We start from the raw sequence: 22,850 nt of genomic DNA, 5'->3' as shown, positions 1-22,850 counted from the left end.
GAGGCTGGCTGGGCCTGTGGGGCCACTGGGGTATAAGTGAAGCCACCATGGCCCCAGGCACCCTCAGTGCCCAGGTTCCTAGAGTCGGCTCCACCTCGAATTACGTTTGGTTTTACAAGCCCAGGGTTGGCTCCGTGTGTTCTACCTTGGGTGGAACCCCTGACTTCCCACACCCTTCCGCCCAGCCTTCAAATCCAACCTCCATGGGGCTGAGACGGGGAGAAGAAGTGGGATCAAAAGGTGGAATCTGAGCTTTTTATTTATTATTTTTTAAAATATATTTTTACTGATTTCAGAGAGGCAGGGAGAGGGAGAGAGAAATAGAAACATCAATGATGAGAGAGAACCATTGATGGGCTGCCTCCTGCACGCCCCACACCGGGGAGCAAGCCCACAACCCAGGCATGTGCCCCAACCCGGAACCCAACCATGACCTCCTGGTTCATAGGTCCACGCTCAACCACTGAGCCACGCCGGCCGGGCCTGAGCTTTTTCATTGTCTCTCATGGTGTGTTCTTGAGAACACATGTCATATAATGACTGATACTGATCAGTTACCCTTACATTTTGAAAAGTGCCCATTGGCAGAGGTAGAGGGGGATGGATGGGCTGGTCCCAGGGGGCTCTGCAAGAGGGGGGCTCCCACAGCAGGTGGGCCACGGGAAAGGCAAAAAGGAGCCACTTCTGGGGCAGGGACTCAGTGTCCTGGTTTGTGAAACCCGATAACGCATCCAACCTGTGGGGAGTGAAAACAGGAAACGATGAGAAAAGCCTGAAAGCCTCTCCTCTGTTGAGGGTGGGCTGGCGAGGTACTGAGACCTGCCCTGACCAGAGGCCCCTGGGCAGCGGTGGACAGTGCCAGGTCGGGCTCAGTGACCCTTGCTCCAGAATGCTCCAGATTCATCAGGCACGGCCTCTTTCACCACTCTGCAGGCTCCTCTGCCCTCTGGCCAGCTGGGTTTGCCATACCCCTTTCTCCTCCTGGGCAGGCCTGGACAGGCTTGGGGCCTCCAGGTCATCTGGTCAGTCGGGGAGGGGCCCAGTGCAGGCCATGACCAGGCATTCACTCCTTCACAGCCCGCCCACCTCACTAGACCTGCATGGCCTCCCCTTGCCCCTGATCAAAGCCTTCAGGCTCTCAAGGCCCTTGGGGGAGGCCGACTGGACCCAGAACCATCTGCCCCTGCCCCAGACTCCCACCATCGGTGCCCTCACCAGCTTTCTTGGTCTTCCTTTGGGTCCTGACCCTGCGCCAAGTGCTCTGCACACAGAATCTGCTCAAAATACCCCCCTCCCCACCACAGGTGAGGAAACTGAGGCTCAGGAAGGCCTCCTAACTGTCTACTGGCAGGCTGGGTTCCAGAGCCCAGTTGCTCTACCACTCAGCGGTCCTGCCTTCCTCAGCCCACCTGGCCTTGTGCTTCTTGATTCCCTCACTAAAACTTCCCATGGCCGCAGGGAAACTTGGATTTGCAGGAGTTGGGGCTGCAAGAAAAATGAAAGGGTAGGACTTCCTGTGGCTGGGCATCAGATAGGCCAGGCCTGACCCTGGTCCTGGATCCTCTGGAAGAATGTCCCTTATGGGCCCATGTTGGGGGGAGGTTCCCCAGGGTGCTCTGGGGAGAGAACAGGGCTGGGAGGGACCTGAATCCTAGGCTTGCAGGGTCAGAGCCATTTCCAGCTCACCTTGACACAGTGCTCAAGGCTCAGAGCAGGCAGGTGTGGGCCCAGGTGCAGTCCCTAGAGAGCCACCCTCGGTGTGCCTAGGCTGCCCCCTAGTGGCAGCATGAGGAAGCTCCTGAGGACTTTGAAACCCTTAGGGTGGACACCTGTCCTCAATCCATTTCTCTCTTCCGGTGCCTCTGCTCCCTGGGTTTTCCCAAATGTGCAATCACTCATTTTCACATGTCGCAGGGTGTTTACTTCTGCTATTCCCACCGCTAGGATGCCCTCCTCCCTACCTGCCCCAGTGCCCATGGTCAGAATTAGCAATGTCTTCCTCTGCTTTGCAGGGTTCGTGTCTTATTCTATCCCAGTGGGTGGAGCAGCCCGTGCATGGTGTGAATGCTGGGAGCACAGATCAGTGTCTGGGCCCAGCACAGGGGCCACATACAAGGGATGGTCAAAAACTACTTGTTCCTTCTTCCAGCCCTTATCTATTTATACAAGAGAACGTTTGTTTGGAAAATAAATGGGCTTAGCAAACAAGTTACAGAGGTAAAGGAAGGGCCCTGGGAGCTTGGGAGTGAAGTCAGTACGCACTTATTGAGGACCTGCTACATGCTGGGCGATGAACAAGCCAACGAAGTCTCTTCCTTTGGGGGACTCACGTTCTGATGAGGGAATGGCTGTGGGGTGGACACAGAAATAGAAAAAACCAGGTGTGGCTGAGGACTATGGAGAAAAATAAGGCAGGTGGGGACTGGACAGAGGGGTGGAGGTGCCACTGTACAGCCTAGACCTGGACGGTCCTGCAGCTGTTGGGAAAAAAGGAGAGTGATCTTGGCCGATGGTCAGGGAAGGATGCAAAGTTAAAAAATGATGGAATAATGGGGCTGGCATAATTCATGTTGGGTTGCATTTGTGGTTCTCATGGAATTCGTTATTGCATTTGATTTTAAAAGTGTGCGGGTTAAAGTTTCTATTCTCTAAACTGCTGTTGCTCTTCCAGTGCGTGGGAATCACATTTGTCTCCAGCCCTCAGCCTGGGGCACCAGGATCTCCAGCCCAGGGCTCAGGAGGGCTGGGCTGTCCGCTCCAGCAGGAGCAGCTGTCTCATTTGTCATCATCCTCAGGTTCCAATCTGGGTTGTGAGCTCCCAGGGATCTGATCGTTTGAAACCCTGTGAAAGCTGAGAAGAGATCCTTGTATGCCCATGTTCATAGCAGCACTATTCACAGTAGCCAAAAAAAGTCAAAATAACCCAAGTGTCCACTGATGGATGAATGGGTAAACATCACTTAGTACACCCATACAAAGGAATATTATGGAGCCTTAAAAAGACATGAAATTCTGGCTGGCCAGCATGGCTCAGTGGTTGAATGTTGACCTATGAACCAGGAGGTCACGGTTGGATTCCTGGTCAGGGCACATGCCTGTATTGCGGGCTCAATCCCCAGTGTGCAGAAGGCAACCGATCGATGATTCTCTCGCATCATTGATGTTTCTATCTCTCTAACCCTCTCCCTTCTCTGAAATTAATAAAAATGTTTTAAAAATAAATAAAATTCTGATATGTGCTCCAACGTGGATGAAACTTGAGGACATCATCCTAAGTGACATAAGCCAAACATAAAAAGACAAGTTTACTCCACCCAGTCCACTTACATGAGGTCCCTAGAGTAGTCAAATTCATAGAGATAGAAAATAGATTAAAAGTTATCAGGGGCTGAGGAGAGAAGGGAGTGGGTTGCTGTGGCTTAATGGGTACAGAGTTTCAGCTTTACAGGGTGAAAAGAATTCTGGAGATTGCTTGCACAACAATGTCAGTTACTGAATTGCTCACAGAATTGGTTCAGATGGTAAATTTTATGTTATGTATATGTTATCACAATTTTTTTAAAGAAGTGTGAGCTGGTCTGAGTTGCCTCCCTAGGCTATTTGAGCCTACTTTTTCACTGGAAAAAAAAATGGGTGTTTGTAAACCTGAGGGGATGATCATGGCCCTCAGTGGATGAGGCAAAGTGTTTCCTCCCCAGGCCCAGCCCCGCAGCACTCTGCTCACGAGAGTGAGTGCATGTGTGCACATCACAGCTGCCTCCTTGGTTCCCGTGCTTTGAGGACGAGGCAGCAGAAAGTGTGTCGCGTTGAGACAGCCCCGGGCCTGCCTCTTACCTGTTCCCGTCTTCAGCCCGGGGACAGCATGGAGGAACCTTCTGAACCCAATTCACCAACTCCCCGAAGAACCTGCCAGGGGCTCCAAACCTCCTGCCCAGGAATGCTTCCAGCAATTTCCTCCTGCACTCGGGGAAGGCAGTGCCCTTCCTCTGACAGCACAGTTGGACTTAGGGGAACAAAGGGACAGCGGGACAGAAGCAGAGGATGAAGACCACCCCTCGTCTCCGGTCTCCTTGAGGGGGAGCCCCAGAAGACCCTGGTGGGAAGCGGTTCTGGAACGGTGGGACCTGAGGGGAACCCCTGAGCCTCAGCAGCTCTTGGTAAAATGGAGTAGATGTGGGCATGCTCTCTCGGGGAGGCTCCCAGAGAAGCAGCTGGAAGACTCTGACCCCACCCTCCACAAAGGGTCACACTGCCCCTGGGCAGGGACACCTTTGAGAAAGGTGGGCTGTGCTAAGCTTTGGGGGCCCTGCTTCTTAGCCCTGACTCTTGGCTGGCCTCTTGGCGACCCTGCCAGTAAGCAGACCCTGAGCTGTCCCCCCTACAGATCAAGGGAGTGCCCCCCCCCCCCCCCCCGCAGCTGGGAAAACACGTGTAGCCCTTTCGGGCCCCCTGGACAGAACAGAGGGAGGAGAAGCAGTTTGTGTTCCGTTGGTTGTGCTTTCACTTCTATTTCTTTAAAATATATATTTTTTATTGATTTCAGAGAGGAAGGGAGAGGGAGAGAGAGAGATAGAAACATCAATGATGAGAGAGAATCATTGATCGGCTGCCTCCTGCATGCCCCACACTGGGGATCAAGCCCACAAGCCAGGCATGTGCCCTGACCGGGAATTGAACCGTGACCTTCTGGTTCATAGATCGATGCTCAACCACTGAGCCACACCAGCCGGGCTTCCTTTCTCTTCTAAATTATTCTTCTTTTGGCCCTGGCCCGATAGCTCAGTTGGTTAGAGTGTCGTCCTGATATGCCAAGATTGAGGGTTCAATCAACCAATGAATGCATGAATGGGTGGAGCAACAAATCGATGTTTCTCTCTCTCTCTCTCTCTCTCTCTCTCTCTCTCTCCCTTTCTCTCTCTTTGAAATCAATAAAATAAAATAAAATATTCTTTTTATTTTCTATTTTAATGCGGGGTTGAACATAAGACAGAAAACTAACATTCTGGTCACTTTTTTTAAGAGGCAAGCTTTCCTTGAGACTTTCATACATAACCATGGATGGATAACATTCACCTCTTAAAGAAAACGCTGAGTAAACACAGAAAGGCCCTTCTCCAAATGCCTGTCGTTACTGACAACTCCAAACCAGCCTGTCACACTCTAGGGGCTGCTTGTCCTGTTTTCTTTTGGGAACATCTGAGTTCAGACGGAAGCCCTGCTGCTGTCAGAGGCTGCGGATGCAGAAGGCTGCCATCAGTTTCACACAGTGGTGCTCTTGGAGGCGAGGAGGGGTGCTGGCGAAAGGGTCTGTGTGCTTGCTTCTCCTCTGGCGGGGCGTGGGCGGCCAGAGGCCACTACCCCCTCTGACAGCCTTGCTCACTCATCATGGAGGGACATGTAATCCAGCAGGTGGGCTGGGACAAGACCTCTGTGGCTGCCTGACTCCCCATAATAGAATCCCCTGTCATCCACAGGCCCATAGACTGTAACCAGGTCCCCAGCCTTCAGCGACAGCTTGCCCTTCACCTGGCCCCCTGCCCACCCGTCCTTGGGGTCATAGTCCACAGCTGCCATCATGGTCATTCGAGTGCACAGTGGAGGTCCCCTGGGGTTCCCTTGGGGCAGGGGAAAGGAGTCCTGGGGGATGGTGAGCCCCCCAACTTCATCTAGGTGGGCCATAGAGGGCAGGTGCCCTTGCACTGGCAAATGCCACCTGCTATCAGTCCTCTCCAGACCGTCCTCCACCTCAGCCACCAAATGCCCAGGGATGCTGCCCACTTGACCGTTGCATTCCCCGCGGTAGAAGCCGTGGGAGTCCTGAGAGCCCCACACTCTCAGCAACTGCCCTTTCTGGAAGGCCAGCTCCTCCTCTGCAGCCTCGGGGTTGGCAGACATCAGCAGGGGCTCATAGTCAAAGAGCGCCACAAAGACCCTGGCCGCGGTGTCCCGGCCCGCCTGCAGCTGTGGGGGGCCTCCCCCGGACGCCGTAAGGACTTTGCTGGACGCAGCTGGACAGGGCGCAGAGCTGGGCTCGTGGAGCTGGCTCTCTCTCTTGCCCCACAGAGCCTGACCTCGCCTGCTCTGTGCCCTAAGCTCCCTTCTCTGCTCCTGCCTCTCTGTGGCCCATGGGCCGAAGCACGCTGCCTCCTCCTCCTGCTGCAAAATGTCATGGAAGTCAGACATATGTTGTTGGCGGGTGCCTATCTGGGGAGGTGTGAACACTTGGGCGTCTTGCTTTTGCCTAAGGACCTTCTTGAGGGCAGCCTTTTCCTGACAGGCTTCTTTCCTGGGTGCAAACTCGGGAGACAGATGGAGGACTCCCAGAGCAGGGCATTGGCTGGTGTCCATGTGCCAGTCACGGTCTTCCTCCCCCTGAGACTGGCCACGGTGCAGAGGTGGCCTGTGGTTCCGAGGACTCTTCTGAAAGAGTAGGTCTTTTCTGCAGACCTCCCAGGCCTCCGCAGGCCCCTGGGTTTGGCTGCCAGCCCCTGCACTGGGACATTCTCCTTCTGGACTCAGGTTGGGCATCGGGGAGTGCTTCCTCGGGGGTCCTTCAGGGAAGGCTTCTAGGGACCCCCCACAGCTCCTGGGGATGTGGGAACTAGCCTTGGCACTCGGTGGAGCCAGCGCCAGCCTCTGAGGGCAGACGGGGAAGGTGATTCTGCACGGGGACTGGTCGCCAGGGGTATACGTAAAGGGAGAGGTCTCTGGCAATCGGTTACAGTTCAGACAGTCCTGGGGGATCTGGGCCGGCACCGAATCCGGTGACTCGCCACAAAGCGAAATGGTTCTCACCGAGACCTTCTGGCACATCAGGGGCAGCTGGAGCCGGGACAACTCCAACAGGGTGCTGCCAGCGGTGGCATCGGTGACCTCGGCAACCTTGAGCCCATCGGCATACACGGCATAGCCAGTGACCCGGACTCCATTGGAGAACCCGGCCAAGTCGATCGTGACTGGGAGCCAGCTGACCACCAGGAGGCCTGGTAAGGTGTGACGCTCTACCAGCACGTCCAGTGGAGGGTCCGGGGGTCCTGCCAAGGGCGTGTCAAAGGTGAGAGTGGAGGACATGGTTTCCCAGCGCACCTGCATGGAGTCCCACGGCAGCTGCACCTCTACCTGCACCTGGTACCGGGTGCTGGGATGCAGGTTGTGGAAGGTGTAGCTGCTCACACCTGCTGGGGTCAGGGCATGCTTCTGGTCATTGAGATACACGATGTGTGGGCGGCAGCAGCTGCTGTACACCCAGACGATCTTGGCCGATGTGGCCACAACGTTCTGCAGGCGTAGCTGTTTGGGGGCTACACAAGGGACCCCTTTGGGCCCTAGAAGGGGTCTGGAGAAGCCCTGCTCCTCCACACTCTGCAGTGAGCCCAGCCAGCCATCTTCCGTCTTGGCGTCTGAGGTCTCCATGGCCACTTCTGTCTTGGAGGCCGCTCTCACCATCGGGCACGTCTCCCTGTCCACAGCCCCCTGAGCTTCCCCAGGCAATAAGCTGTGACTAATGTCTTCCTTTGAAGTTTTGCCCTGTCCGGCTGGGAGCTGAGTGGGGCCAGGGTCCGAGGACTCTGGGGGCAGGCAGTCAAGGATGTCGTTGTCTGGAATCTGCACCACCAGGTTGGAGGGCACCAGGCCCCGCCGGCCATCCTCAAGCTCCCCTTCATAGAAGCCGTCCTCATCCATCTCACCAAAGATATATACATACTCGCCAGCCGTGAGGGGCAGCTCACTCTCGGGGTGCTCATTGGGCCCCTCAAATGGGTTGTAGCTATATCGAACCAGGAAGATTTTGAGCTTGGGGACAGCGGGGGCCTCTGAGTCCCCCACTTCCAGGGTCAAGGACGCACTGTCAGGATCCAGATCCTCCACCTCACTGGCCGTGTCCATGTCCAGAGTAAGGCAGGAGGGCACGGTGGCCCACACAGACTCCACCTCAGAGGAGGAGTCGGACTGGGAACCGGTTTTCTTGGCCTGGGGTCTGCAGTCCAGAGGCTGGCTGGCTGGGACTCTGTCTGGCCCCTGAGGGGCACTGGCTGGCTCCCCGAGGGCAAGTGGGCTCTCTAGCAGAGAGGCGTCCTCCTCCTGTTCGTCTCTGCTGGACTGTGAAGATGCCTGGTCTTCAGGCGCTGGCTGGAACCGGGTCCTTCTGCTCTTCCTGCCTGGGGAATCCGGGGCTTGGGAGGGCTCCAGGGGTTGCTGGGGATGGTGACCAGGCTGGCACCGCAGCACCCCCATTTCCTCCCGGGCAGCCTCGAGATCACGCAATGCCTTCTGCAGGTCACGCTGCAGCTGTTGCTGCTTGTCCCGCTCGCTCGCCGCCTGCTGCAGCAGCTGCTCCACCAGCAAGCCGGTGGCGTCGCGCTCCTGGCACGCGCGGCCCAGCTGCTCGCGCACGTCGTTATTCTCAGCCGCCAGCTTCCCCGTCCAGTCGGCTTGTGCCTGCAGCCGCGCGTTCTCCTTGGCCAGCCAGGCGCCCTCGCAAAGCGCGGTCTGCAGCTGTGCCTCCGCCTCCTCGCCGCGCCGCCGAGCCGCCGCCGCCTGGGCCCCCAGCTCCTGGCACTCTTGCCTCCGCGCCGACAGCTCGCGCTCCAGCGCCTGCACCTGGCACCGCGCCCCCTCGCCGGGTGCGCTCCGGCCGCTCGGCTCCGCCCGGGCGCTGCGGGTGGCCTTCTGCAGCGTCAGCTGCCTCTGCAGGCGCAGCACCTCGCGCTGGGACTCACGCTGTAGCCGGTCCAAGTCGCTGACTTTGAGCCACTGGGCGCTGGCCGCGCCCCCATCAGCGTGAGGGGCGCTGCTGAGGCCCGAAGCGACATGCGCCTGCAGCAAGCGACACTCCTGCCGCAGCTCTTCTATCTGCTTGTCCTTAGCCAGCAGCGCGCTCGCCTGCTCCGACAAGTCCCGGGCGCGCTGGCAGGCGAAGGCCTGGCACAGCTCCAGGCCCACGCGGCTCTCCCCAGGCACTGGCGCGCTCAGAGTCCGCAGGTTGGTTTCTTGCAGTTTGCGGGCCCGGTCCTCTAGGCGGCGGGCCAGGCCTGTTAGCTCTGCGTGCTTCACCTTGAGCCGCTTCACCTTCTCGTCCGCCTGGTCTGGGATGCCCGTGCGCCGCAGTTGCATGTTCTCGTCCAGCAGGTCAGAGCAGCGGCGCGCCAGCACCTGCAACGCCTCGGACAATTCCGAGTTCTGCTTCACAAGCTCTTGGTAATCCAGGCTGAGCGGCGAGTGGGCCAGGGCTTCGCAGGGCTGGCTCCTGGAGTCTTCTCCTGTCCAGTCGCTAGGACCCCTGGGCTGCGATGGTGGTAGTGGCGGTGACAGCGGCGGCGACGGTGGTGACAGCGGCGGCGTCGGCGTCGGCGGCGGGGGCGGACTCAGGAAGCCCAAGATGAAAGTGTCTGCCGAGGAAGCCCGCTCCTCGGATTCGGGGGCCTTGGGACGACCCAGAAGGCTGTCGAGCGAGTGGGAACGCGCTGGTGCCAAGGAATCGAGGGAGCCGGAGCGCGTGGGGAGCAGGTTGTCACGCGAGTTGGAGCACGCTGCGGGCACCATTTCGAGGGAGCGGGAGCGCACGCGAACGCCGGCGCTCAGGCCATCAAAGGATTCGAGTGGGACTTTGGGGGACTTTAGGGGGCGGTGAGAGTCGCTGGCGGTCTCGGGGTGCGGTTCTTCCGAAGAAGGCACCGCCTGGGGATCTGGGGTGCCGGGCAAAACCGGGTGCCAGCGGAAGTGCTCCAGGACGTACTTGAGGAAGAGCTGTCGCTCCACGTCCAGCGCCGCCTGCAGGTGGCGGATGCGCGAGGCCTGCTCGCCGTCGGTCTCCCAGCGAAGTTGCGCCAGCACTTCCTGCAGGCGACAGCGACACTGCGCGGCGGCGGCGGCGGCCTTGGGCGCCCCCGCGCGGCCACAGTAGCCGCGGTTCACCAGCTCCGCGGCCAGCTGGCGCTGCAGCTCCCGCGCCTGGCGAACCACGCCGTCGCGCTCGCGGTGCAGCAGCTGCTGCAACTGCCGCATCTCGGCCTCCTTCCAGCGCAGCAGCTGCCGGATCTCGGCCTCGCGCTCCCTCAGCACCTTCTCCTGCAGCTGCCGCAGCTCCCGACAGAGCTGGGCCTCCCACTTGGAGCGCAGATGGTCAACCAGCTGCTGCCGCTCCCGCTCCTCGGCCTCCCGCAGCTGGCGCGCCTCGGCCGCGAAGCGCCGCCGCTCCGCCCTCCCGCGCGCTCGCTCCTCCTCCAGCTCGGCCCGCAGCTTCTCCAGCTCCCGCTTCAGCTCCTCCAGCACCGCTGCCGTCGGGCCCGGACTAGCCAGCTTCTTGGGTGTCGCGCGGCTGCCACCGGAAGGGTTAGGCGAGTCCTTGGTCATGGTGGCTGCTGTCCCGCCAGGTGCCTGGCGCCTCCTGGCCCCGGCCTCCGGTCGCCAACGGCTGCCGCCCCAGCCGGCCAACCGCCCCGCGCGCCCCTTCCGGCGTCCCCGGGGGTCTCCTCGCGCCCCTTCCGCCTCTGGGCGTGTTCTCTCACCCCCTGCTACGGGGGCACAAGCCCTCGCTCCTCTCCCAGCTGCCTCGGCCCCGGATGGGCTCTCGACACTCCTGCTCAGCCCACCCCATGTCCTTCCCAGGATGCCCCGGGGGTCTCTCTGGCTCCAGGCTTTTCCTGTTCTTGGCACCGTGACCCTTACGACTGACCCGGCCACTCTCCGAGGCACTGTACCATCCCTTTCAGGCCAACGGGCTGGTGGGAAGTCAGGCTGCTCTGCTGGGCCTGAGAAAAAGGCTCCGTGTGTGGGTCAAAATCACAGAGGCTGTGAGCCAGCACCACCTGGCCTTGCCATGGATTTAGGTGGTTGAAAACCTGCAACAGGATATGCCCAAACTTGGGGGGTGGGCCCCGGGCTCCCAGGTAGGGGAGGGTGCATCTGGTGCCTGCTCCCCGACTGTGCCTACCCTTTCAAGGCCCCCTGTGGTGCTGAGCCCTTGCATGCATTATCTATTTAAACATCCTATGCTCACAGATGGGAACTTTTTCTTAAACCCCTTTATTACAAAATATTTCTTTTCTTTTTTTTTAATCCTCACCTGAGGATATTTTTTCCATTGACTTCTAGAAAGAGTGGAAGAGAGCAGGGGGAGAGAGAGAGAGAGAAACATCATGTGGTGAGAGAGGCGCGTGGATCGGTTGCCTCCTGCAGGCAATCCCTACCAGGGCTGGGGAACCTGCAGCCAAGGTACATGCCCTCGACCAGAATCGAACATGCAACCCTTCCGTCCAAAGGCTGGTGCTCTAACCATTGAGCCACCGGCCCAGGCAGGTGGGACCTTTTAAGCCCTGGGCATGGTGCCAGGTGAGACAGGAGAAGGCTTCTTCAAGGACCAAAGTCCTGACCTGCAAAATTCTGCTTCTAGAGTCCATGGGCACTCTAACTCTACCCACCCATTCTCAGGGTTGCCGCTTTGAGGACCCCTCCCCAGTCTTGCTCCCAGGGGGAGTCACATTCTGCATCTGCAGAAGGAGGAGGGCCAAGTAGAACCAAGCGTGTTGTGCTGGCCAGTTCCAGAGGCAGGGTGGGAAGTGAGAGAATGAGGCTGCATGGGGGCCAGTCTGCCCTTTGGGTGGCCCAGGAGTGCCCGGGGCTGCCTGCTTCTAGAAAAAGGTAAAGCCAGGAGCCCCTATCGGCCCAGCTGGGTCCCCACACCACCTCCCTGGAAACGACCAGACCAGAGAACTTCCCATGGTTCTCCCAGGGTGGTGTGATTAGCTGCTTAAGGCTGGAGGACCTCTGGAGTCCAACAGGTGTTCAGCTTCTTGTGCCACTTTCATGTCCTCGTCTATAAAATGGGACAATAATGCGGCAGCTTTCTGGGCTCTGTGACCTCCCAGAGTTCCCTGACCTCTCTGAGCAGCCACTGCCTCTGTTGGTGAGGCTTCAATGAGGTGAGAGCACCAAGTGCCCAGAACAGAGCAAAGCTCTGGTTAGCAACTTGCTAGTTTTCATCCAGATCCCTTTTTGGCAGATAAAGCCACCGAGGGCGGCAAGGCAGGGGTCTGGCTGAGCCTGGACAGGGCTGCCCTGGTGGAAGCAGAGCAGGTACTCTCTGTGCCCCCTGGACTCACTCTGGATGCCTCAGGGCAGGTGGGAAGGGCAGGGACGGCCACTTTTTGATTGAGGAACCTTGGCTGGTTACGTCACCTCTCCCAGCTCCCACATAACGTGGGTGTGGCTAGCACCAGCCTTCCAGAGTTGGAGGGACACCGGGACTCTCTCAGCTGAGGGCTGGGTGTACAGTAGGAGCGGCACCAAAGTTGGGGTAAGTTCTTTTCTTCCCACTGGACCCTCACAAGCTCCATCCAGGAGTTTAAAGAATACCCGTGGCTCAAGGACCTGTGTTGTGCCCCCTGCCTGGGATGCCAACCATGCCTGATACTAAAATAACAACAAGCCCGGCTGGCGTGGCTCAGTGGTTGAGTGTCCACCTATGAACCAGGAGGTCACGGTTCGATTCCGGGTCAGAGCACATCCCCAGTGTGGGGCGTGCAGGAGGCAGCCGATCAATGATTCTCTCTCATCATTGATGTTTCTATCTCTCTCTCCCTCTCCCTTCCTCTCTGAAATCAATACAAATATATTTTTAAAAAATAACAACAATGTCCAGGGCAGATCAAGGACCTGCTAGGTGTCATAGTGCTTGCCATACATTATTTTAAAACATTTTAAAAATATTTTTTTATTGATTTCAGGGAGGAAGAGAGAGGGAGAGAGAGATAGAAACATCAATGATGGACCCTGGGGTGAGTCTCCGGGAACCCCAGGGTCACCAGGCAGCAGCTGCCCCTGCCAGCACCACCCAAGGCATGTGAGAGGTCTCTGAGGATGGCTGAGTGGATGAGCAGACCAGGGCTTCCCCAGTGCGGGCTTCTGCCACCCCCATGCTCATCATGTTTTACAGTGACGACCCACTGAGCTGCCTGCCTCCGCATGGGCTCTGAGCTGGGGAGAACAGAGACTGGCATGAGTTCACCATCTTGCTGGATTCTCTGGGTCTTGGCTTTCTTGCCTATAACATGACAGGGTTGGGTTACATGGGTGACTTTCAAACTGGATTTCTTAGGACTCCAGGTTCCTGGGAAATAGCATAAGACTGTCAGGGTTGGAGACGATATGCCAGGAGTTTATGAGGAAACACTGTCCCTACAGCTTCAGTAATGTCCTTCAGATTCTAAGGAGGACTTTGGCTTAATAGTGTTTTTTTTTATTTTAATTTTTTCTCTATTATTTTTAATTATTTTATATATATATATACATATATACACACATATATATATATATTATTGATTTCAGAGAGGAAGGAAGAGGGAGAGAGAGATAAAAACATCAATGATGAGAGAGAATCATTGATCAGCTGCCTCCTGCACGCCCTCTATTGGGGATTGAGCCTGCAACCCAGGCATGTGCCCTCGACCGGAATTGAACCAGGGATCCTTCTGTCTGCAGGCTGATGCTCTATCCACTGAGCAAACCAGCTAGGGCGAATTTTTTATGTTTATTTTGTTATTTTTCCATTGAGCTTTTAGAGAGAGTGGTAGAGAGAGGGAAAAACAGAGAGAAAAAAAATCAACGTAAGAGAAACACATAGATCAGTTGCTTCCTGCTCCTGCTGCCCCCACCAGGGCTCCTGGCTCGCGTGGCCTTGATGGGGGCCGTGGGCTCCATCCTGAGGACCCACAAAAAGGTTTTTGGGGTTTTTACAATATATTTTTATTGATTTCAGAGAGGAAGGGAGGGAGAGAGGGAAAGATGGAAATATCAATGATGAGAGAAACATCAACTGGCCGCCTCCTGCATGCCCCCTATTAGGAATCGAGCTCTTGATTCATAGGTCAACAGCAACCACTGAGCCATGCCACCGGCTGGGCACAGAAAAAGGCTTTAAGTTTCCTAACCTCTACAGCTACAGCAGCCCCCGTGTTCTACTCCCCTTCCCTTATTTTTGGGTCAATGTGTTTTTTTGTCTGTTCTCTGAGGTGGCCTCAGCATCTGGAACAGTGCCTGGCACATGGTAGATGCTCAATAAATACATGACCAGCCCTAGCTGGTTTGGTTCAGTGGCTAGAGCGTCGGCTTGTGGACCAAAGGGTCCCAGATTCGATTCCGGTCAAGGGCACACGCCCAGGTTGTGGGTTTGGTCCCCAGTAGGGGGCATGCAGGAGGCAGCTCATCAATGATTCTCTCTCATCATTGATGTTCTACCCTCTGTCCCTCTCCCTTCCTCTCTGAAATCAATAAAAATCTATATTAAATAAATACATACATACATGACCAAAACAAGACAGAGGTGGACAGGCTAGATGTGACCTCTGTCCTCATGGAGTTTACAGTCTAAGGGAGGACACAGAGGTTAAACACCAATGTGGCAAAGGGGCGTGGGGAAGTCGGAGCTTGGGCGAGCGCTGTGAGTGAGGGGTGTGGTGCTCATGGGGAGAAGAAGCCCATCAGAGCAGGCTCCTGAGAAACTGAGGTAGGAGAGTGTGTGAGGTCTGCTCAGAGCGGAGATTTCGGGCAGAGGGACCTGCAAAGACGCTGCTGGCTGCCAGCACTGGCCCTCTCCCCTGCCCGCCCCGTCCAGGGCAGGCCCACACTCCTCTGGCATTGACTCTTTTTAAAAAAACATATTTTATTGATTTTTTACAGAGAGAAAGGGAGAGGGATAGAGAGTTAGAAACATGGACGAGAGAGAAACATCTATCAGCTGCCTCCTGCACGCCCTCTACTGGGGGTGTGCCTGCAACTAAGGAACATATCCTTGATCGGAATCGAACCTGGGACCCTTCAGTCTCCAGGCCGATGCTCTATCCTCTGAGCCAAACCGGTCAGGGCATGACATTGATTCTTCACAGTTCTGCCGTGGTTCTCCTTTGCCTAAGGGGAAACTGGAGCTTGAAGAGGAAGGGCTACTTAGCAGGATCCCAATCAGGCCTGAGCACTCAGGGTCATGGGCAGGCCTGGCACTCCCACCCCTGCCCCTTCCTGGATGACGCTGGATATGGAGGAGGACGCTGCTGCTCTCTGCCTCCGCTTCCTGGGCCCTGCAGCCTGCTCTGGACCATCCGTGCCCTCTGGGGTAGGCAATGGCACTGTGTGCCAGCTGTCAGCTCTCTGGCTGGGGCCCCTGGCCTGCTGGGCTGGCCTCTCGGCCTGGCAGCCCTGGCCTAGCTCCTCAGGCATGTGCCTCTGTGGGTGGCCAGCCTGCCGGCTCCTGTACTTTATAGGCCTTGTCCCTGCGTCCTTACTACAGCCAGGGAGGCTGGCACTGTCTTCTGCAGAGAAGGAAACTGCCCAGGGTCACACAAGGACTTGAGCCCAGGCCTGTGTGACCCAAATCTGGGGTCTGAACTAGTGCCACAGAACCTGGCCCAGGGGCTCTGGCAGCCGGAGTGTAATTGTAATCCCCAATCCCTCGGACAAATGGCTACTCCTTCCCGAGGACCCTGCTGCTGTTGAGAGCATCACAGTTTCCCGGCTACCCAGGGTTGCCAGGACAGACGTAGCTTCCATCTTCTGCCATATCCACTTCTCTCCCCTCTGGACCTATTCCAATCACCCTCCTTTCTCTGCAGCCTGAAGCACGACGCCTTGCCTACCTCCCACTATCATCAGTGGCAATATCTATCGTTTGTTCAGTCATTTACTTTATTATCTTAAAAAATGTTTTTATTGATTTCAGAGAGGAAGGGAGAGGGAGAGAGAGATAGAAACATCATCGATGAGAGAGAATCATCGATCCTGCACGCCCTGACTGGGAATCGAACCGTGACCTCCTGGTTCCTAGGTTGACGTTCAACCACTGAGCCACGCCAGCCAGGCTGTCCAGTCATTTAGCCGTTGCTATGGGTCAGGGGGACAGTCCTTTATCAACTGTTGAGTGTCCAACCTGGTCAGGGTGGGGTGGGGCCAGGCATCGAGTTACTTTCTTCATTCTTCAAACACAGAGAACTTCCAATGGGGGTTTGCTGAAGGGAGGAAGGAATGAGGGAGCAAGGAAGATAGGTTAGAACAGAAGGAGGGAGAATGGGAGGGAGAGAGGGAGAGAGGGAAGCAGGGAAGGAGAGGGGAGATTAGGAGGGAAGGAGGGAGCCCGTGGGTCAGTTGAGTCTCCCAGATCTTGGTTTACCACCCCCAGGCCAACTGCAGACTTGGGCTCCAGTCTCTGACCAGCTGGGTGAGTGAGGAAAAGGTGATTGGTCCCTTGAGCTTCAGTTTCTTCCTCTGTAAATGGGACTGATCGCATTCTGAATTCAGAGGGCGGCCGGGGTAGTGGATGCTTGTGCGTTTGCACTCAGCCCAGCACACAGCAAGCTGTCAAGTTCCCCCAGTGAGCGCGGTAAGTTGAGTCCTTAAGAACAACTAGCACTTGACAGATGGGTAAGGGGGTGTTAGGGGGAGGGAATGACAAAGGCATCACAGGCGAGGGAGCAGCATGCTCAGAGGCAGGGGTGCGGTGTGGCTAGAGCACGGCTCGTGGGAGAGATGCAGGACATGGCGCTTTGGGCCAGCAGAGGGAGGACAGGACAGAGCCTGACCAATGTGGACCAGATGGGGGTCTACCTCCTGGAACCTCACTTCCACGCTGGGCGATGCCAGGCAAGCCACTCTCTCAGGGCCTCAGTTTCTCCATCTGGGAAATAGAATATCTTAGCATTGCTCTGTGGGGGGTGCAAATGTCCAGTGCCCAGTGGCAGGCACACAGTCAAACTTACCAAGGGTGAGTGCCCATGGCCAATTTCCTTTCTTTTTTCCTCTCTTTATATATATTTTTGTTGATTTCAGAGGGGTAGGGAGAGGGAGAGAGAGAGATATCAATGATGAGAGAGAATCATAGATCATTGATCATCGATCGGCTGCCTCCTGCACGCCCCCCCACTGGCGATCGAGCCCACAACCCCGGGCATGTGCCCTTGACCGGAATTGAACCTGGGACCCTTCAGTCTGCAGGCCAATGCTCTATCCACTGAGCCAAACCAGACAGGGCTCTTTTTTTCTTTTTAAATATATTTTTATTGATTTTTACAAAGAAGAAGGGAGAGGGGTAGAGAGTTAGAAACACGGATCAGTTGCCTCCTGCACGCCTCCTACTAGGGATCGGGCCCACAACCAAGGTCCATGCCCTTGACGAGAATCGAACCCTGGACCCTTCAGTCCACGGGTTGAGGCTCTATCCACTGAGCCAAACCAGTTAGGGCGCCATTTCCTTCTTTACAGAGGCACACTCTCTTTTCCCTGCAGTGTCTCTTGTCCTCTCTTGTGCTGGAAAACTCCTTCATCCCTGGCCCCTCCACCAGCCTGTCAGGCCCCTCCTCTGAGCCTACACAACTCATCAAGCCCTCGAACCTTCTGTCATTTTCTTTGGTGCTGCCAGACCCTTGAGGGAAGGTGCCACCTTTGTGTCTCCCTCTCTGAACCTAGCTTGTGAGCACCTAGGACTCCGTGCTGGTTGGAGAAAGGAGCAGCATGTGGTAAGTTTGAGCAGAAGGGCCTGGAATTGCGAAAGAGGAGGAAGAAGCCACTTAAAAATTTTTCTTTTGCCAGGCCAGTGTGGCTCAGTGGCTGAGTGTCAACCTGTAAACCAGGATGTTACGTTTCAATTTCTGGTCAGGGCACATGCCTGGATTGTGGGCTCAATCCCCAGTGAGGGGTGTGCAGGAGGCAGCCGATCAATTATTCTCTCTCATCATTGATGTTTCTATCTCTCTCTCCCTCTCCCTTCCTCTCTGAAATCAATCAATAAATATATTTTAAAAATGTTTTTTAGTCCTCACCAGAGGCTATGGTTGGTTTTTTTTTTTTTTAATATTTTATTGATTTTTTACAGAGAGGAAGGGAGAGAGATAGTTAGAAACATCGATGGGAGAGAAACATCGATCAGCCGCCTCCTGCACATCTCCTACTGGGGATGTGCCCGCAACCCAGGTACATGCCCTTGACCGAATCGAACCTGGGACCCTTCAGTCCGCAGGTCGACGCTCTATCCACTGAGCCAAACCGGTTAGGGCTCATCGGCTCCTTGGTGCTTCTGTTTCCGACTAATGGGGCTCTGAATGGCAACCAGTGTTAACTATTACTATTTATACTATTGCCTTCCTTCCCAATGAAAAGCAGATCCTCACAGTCACTTTCCTAGCACCCAGTTTTCTTTTCTTCAAAGCGCTTTAGCAGTGCCTGAAATCTCATTATTTAGTGGTATTTTGCAACCAGTATTTACTGTGCACCTACTATATGCCAGGCACTGTTTGTAATTGCCATCGGACGGGGCACCCCAGAAAGGCAAGGGCTCTGCCTGCTTCCGCTCACCCAGGCCTCCCGGAGGCCGGCACACAGTAGGCGGTTTGCACATCCGGTGCCCCGCCCCGCCCCGCCCCGCCCGCCCCTCCCCCGCTCCAGGAAGTGCCCGGGCTCCAGCCGCCCGGCCGGCCGCGATGCACATTGGGAAAGCAGCAGCACCAGATCCAAGATGGCGGCCAGCAGGAGGCTGATGAAGGTAAAAGCCATTCTCCGGCGCCGGCCGGGCGAGGGGCGGCGTCGCGGGCCCGGGGCCCCGGCAGTGGGCCGGGCCTCCTCGGGGCGCCGCCACCGGGCCCCCCACTCTGCGCGGCCTCGCCCCCCCACCCCCGGGCCGTGCGCGGGCTGAAGGAGCTAACGGGGCCGCCTAGGCCTCAGCCTGGGCTCGAGCGCCAGGCCGCGCTCCGAGCCGCCGTCGGCCCTTCAGACCGGCCCGGGGTGTCCGCTCCGCCCGGAGCCCCACCGGGTGCCCCGCCTCGCGGCGGCCGGGGAGCGGCGTTGATGTGGGGGATCGGCCGGGAGGCCCCACACCGGGCGCCCGCGGGTCAGGCCCGAGCGCTGGAGCCCGGCCGGGAGCCCGCGCCGCGGAGCCGCCCGCCCCGCCCTTGATCTCAGCGGTCCGAGCTCGGAGCCCCGCTCCTCGGGGCCGCCGCTCGGGAGGCGGGGGCGCTGGGGCCGGGGAAGGAAGGAGGGAGGATGCCGGGTGCGGAAAGTTAGGTCCGTTCTTGGTGGGGCGTTTGAAACTGCGCCGGGTCCCGGCGAACTGCCGCCCCGGGACTGCAGAGTCACCCGGCGGTTGGTCCCGACCGCGGCGCGGCTCTCCGTCCCCGTCTCCCTCCCTACCCGCCACTTAGTCACCCCGATCTTCTGGGCCCCGAGGAAGCCAAGTGCCATTTCTTGGGGGGGTTGAGGCGGCGGTGGGGGGTTGGCTTCAGTCGTTAGGCTCGGAACCAGCCAAAGTTTATAAAAATAACTCGGTACTTTGTATCTCGGACGCAGCGGGGTGCGTCCTCGCTAATTGGCTTCTCGGGCGAGAAGCGCCGGGGCTGCGCTGGCTTCGCTCTTGCGCGGGCGTGTTTGCCGGCGTCTGCGAGAGCCGACCTCGCCGGCGCTCGTGAGTCGGCCGCCGGGCGCGTTGTGGAGCTGCACTGGGTCGGAAATAAAATACAATTAAAAAAAAAAAGCCCCAGAAGCTGGCTTCCTAGGGGATCGGAAGAGCTGGGGTTCCTCCGGGACAGAGCAGTGCTCGGTGGAGCTGGACATTGAACTTGGAGGCACAGCCTCCGGGCCCTCCCTCCCTGGGAACGTTTCCTCCCTTTTGTTCCCTGAGGGCTGGAGACGGTATTTAACTTCATAAAACTCGCTTGGAAGTGGCCACAGGAAAGAAGAGCCCTCTTCCCTTCTCTGCCAGTGATCCCACCTTTCACCCCGGCATCCTGCTTCCCTACTCCCCTCCCCAAACGCGGGTCAGCCGTGACGCCGTGTGAGCTGGACTGTGGAGGAAGATGTCTTGAGTGCGAGCCTTTCCTGCCTTAGTCTTAATGCAGTGGCTTGAACCCAGACCCTTATCTGTCCGGTGCTTCCCCCCAGCGCTCTGCTCTGATTCTCCTTCAGGGACACCAGGGTTCTTTTCCTAGAGCAAGGATCGACTCCTTTCACTCCTGTTGGAGACCTCTGTGGTCTCACTGCCTTCGGCCGGCAGTCCTGACTTCTTACTCGGCGTGCAAGGCTCTTAGATTGGCCCCGAAAGTCACCTGTTTAGTCTCCCCTCTGACCCCTTGGCTTCCCACCACCCTCTCACCTTCACAGTAGCTTCTCTCTCTCTCTCTCTCTCTCTCTCTCTGTCATCTATCTATCTATCTAAACATGTGTTCACTGATTTCAGAAAGGAGGAGAGAGAGAGAGAGATATAGAAACACCAATGATGAGAGAATCATCGATCAGCTGCCTCCTGCATGTCCCACACTTGGGGATGAGCTGGAAACCAGGGCAAATCAAACCGCGACCACGCCTAGCGGGCAGCTACCTTAAAAAAGAAAAGAAAAAGCAAGCTTTTACTCTGTGCAGCCCTGTACTTCACATTCATGATCATGTTTAATCCCTAGTTAAATAAACACTGTTATTCCCCTTTTTGTAGGTGAGAAAATGGAAGGCAGAGAGATTCGTTGGCTTGCCCACGTTTTTCTGTTAGGGAGAGAGAGTGAGCTGTGATCTCAATTCTGGCTGCAGAGCCCCCTGTTCTCCCTCGCTTGTTATGTGGTCTCCCTTTGCACACCTGTTTGCTCTACCTGAGAAAGGCTACCTTCCTTCGCCTCTCCTCCCTTCCAGGTTAGTCCCAGGTTCAACTCCAGTGACAGCTCTTCTGTGAAGGGTGTGTGGTCCTCCTTCAGATCAAATTGTTTCCTTCTCTGAGTGACTACAGCATTTTCTTCCTCTTTTTTTTTTTTTAATTTAAAGAATTTTTATGAGTTTATTTGAGCCAAAAGTGACAGTTGCCAGGAAGCAAGATCTCAAATGCTACTGCAGCACTTTATGTTTCTTTTGGAGCACTTGTCACAATCTGATTTGTGTTAGACTTGTCTTTCCTACTGGGTCTGACTTCCTCAAGGGCAGGGATCTTGACCTAATTCATTATGGTATCCCTTAATCTAGCCCAGTTGACCCAATTTGGGGTTCTCAGAGGGGAGTTACTATGGTTTTTGAAAATTTTTTGTGTTTAAACAAATTGGAGCTTAGAAAAAATATGTAACATTGACTGAGTACCTATTAAGTGCCATTTTGTAGGTGAGAAAATGAACTACCGGGAGATTCGTTGGCTTTCATTTCTTTTTAGTAACACTTAAAGTTAGTGCATTGTCATCTTTATTCTAGAAATGAGAAAATTGTGAGGCTTAGATATAGGTTGAGTGTTGCTCAAGGTGGAGTAGCAAACCTGAGGGGGGAGAGATGAGATGCTAATCTCCTTGGCTCCAAATTCCATGCTTCTTGTCATACTTTCTTATTCCAAGGATGCATGGAGGGGTATGCAGTTTCTTGAGTTATGGATGGAAATTCTTTCAATTCAGTGGGGGAATGATGGTTTCATAGTGTTGATCATTGGCTCTGAGAGTCAGTATTTAAGCTTGGTTAGTTTAAAAAAAAAGACGGATTGATGCAGTTTGGTCAATATATGGGTGGAAATAAAAGGGATTTTCCTGGTAAAAGGTAAACATGTTGCATAATCAAGTGGATTACATCTTTAAAAACTTTAGATTTCCTCAAAAACTATTTTCCAGGACACTCAGATTCAGAGATTTCTTTGTAACAATTATTGTCTGCAGAGAGTGTAAAGCAAATTATTAAAGGTAGAGCGATTTGCATATATGGGGCTGAGAAATTATTTTAGGCAAAGTGAGTATAATGAAGTATTAATTAAAAAAAATTTGCTAAAAGCAGCGTTTTTCAACAAGAGGCACACTGGTGTGCTGCAGGAATATTTAAAGCATGTACTCTCTGATTATTTAGTCAGAGACACTGACCTCTTTTCCCTTAGATTGTCAAATAAAAAAATTGACAACAGCCAACACCACAGTAGCTGTTGGTGTGAATAAATAAAAATTATACCTATTTTTTTGTCAGATCGGCAAAAAATGTATTTTCTGCTGTGCCGCAGAATTTTAGTAATTAGTTTTATATGTGTCATGAAATGAAAAAGGTTGAAAATCACTGGCAGAAAGAGTTAGCCTTTTTTTTTTTTTTTTTTTTTTGCCTTTTTAAGAACCCTTTTTAGGAATTACAATGTTAATAAGACATTAAATACATTTTAATGTGCAGGCAGTGAGTTCAGCATTGATGGCAACAACCAGATTGTAACTAATGCTGCAATCAGGAGGGAAATAGCTGCAAAAGTGAAACCGAAGGTGTGGCTAAGGAAATTGATTGCTGTTCGCTCATTTATCTTCAGCCCTCAATTGCACACATCTCCCCTATGGGCCCTCCAGCTGAGCATTTTCCCAGAAGGACTTTCTCAGTGGGAAAATTTGTGAATTTAAGAGAGGAGTGACATTTTATTAGTTTTGTAACGGTTGAGATGAGTATTTGACATTTGTGGCAGTGTTTTGTTTTTAACATTTTTATTTATTTTAGAGAGAGATGAAGAATAGAAACATCGACCGTCTCCTGCATGCCTCCTACTGGGGATCGAGCCCACAATCTGTGCATGTACCCTGACTGTGAATTGAACCAGTGATCTCTTGGTTCATGAATTGACTCTCAACAACTGAGCCACACCAGCTGGGCTGTAGCAGTCTTCTTTTTTTTCTTCTATAATATAATTTATTGATTTCAGAGAGGAAAGGAGAGGGAGAGATAGATAGAAACATCAATGATGAGAGATAATCATTGATTGGCTTCTTCTTGCACACACCCCACCGGGGATCCAGCCCACCACCTGGAAATGTGCCCTGACCTGGAACCGAACTATGGCCTCCTGGTTCATAGGTGGATACTCAGCCACTGAGCACACAGGCCAGGCTGTAGCAGTCTTTTAA

The 22,850-nt window shown here is 55.0% G+C and overlaps 2 protein-coding genes across 2 annotated transcripts in view; one reads left to right on the top strand and one right to left on the bottom strand.

The window, feature by feature from the left end:
- Positions 1 to 5,376: 5,376 nt before the first annotated feature.
- Positions 5,377 to 10,353, bottom strand: LOC308534960 (RIMS-binding protein 3A-like; the record flags this gene model as incomplete). Its single annotated transcript, XM_081113658.1, has 1 exon — positions 5,377 to 10,353. One exon carries the CDS (start codon positions 10,351 to 10,353, stop codon positions 5,377 to 5,379), a length of 4,977 nt encoding a protein of 1,658 aa, XP_080969784.1.
- Positions 10,354 to 11,808: 1,455 nt separating this feature from the next.
- The window catches only part of UBE2L3 (ubiquitin conjugating enzyme E2 L3), a 42,979-nt gene continuing 31,937 nt past the window's right edge, over positions 11,809 to 22,850 (top strand). Inside the window, exons 1-2 of the mRNA XM_081113659.1 lie at positions 11,809 to 12,295; positions 17,795 to 18,520. Coding sequence (XP_080969785.1) covers positions 18,494 to 18,520 — 27 coding nt within the window. The 5' untranslated portion in view covers positions 11,809 to 12,295; positions 17,795 to 18,493. The remainder of the gene's footprint in view (positions 12,296 to 17,794; positions 18,521 to 22,850) is intronic.

Source organism: Myotis nattereri (assembly GCF_964212035.1).
Source record: "Myotis nattereri genome assembly, chromosome: 19".
Classification (NCBI taxonomy): Eukaryota; Metazoa; Chordata; class Mammalia; order Chiroptera; family Vespertilionidae; genus Myotis; species Myotis nattereri.
Note: the sequence above shows the minus strand (reverse complement) of the source record. Positions and strands in the feature narration are given on the sequence as shown.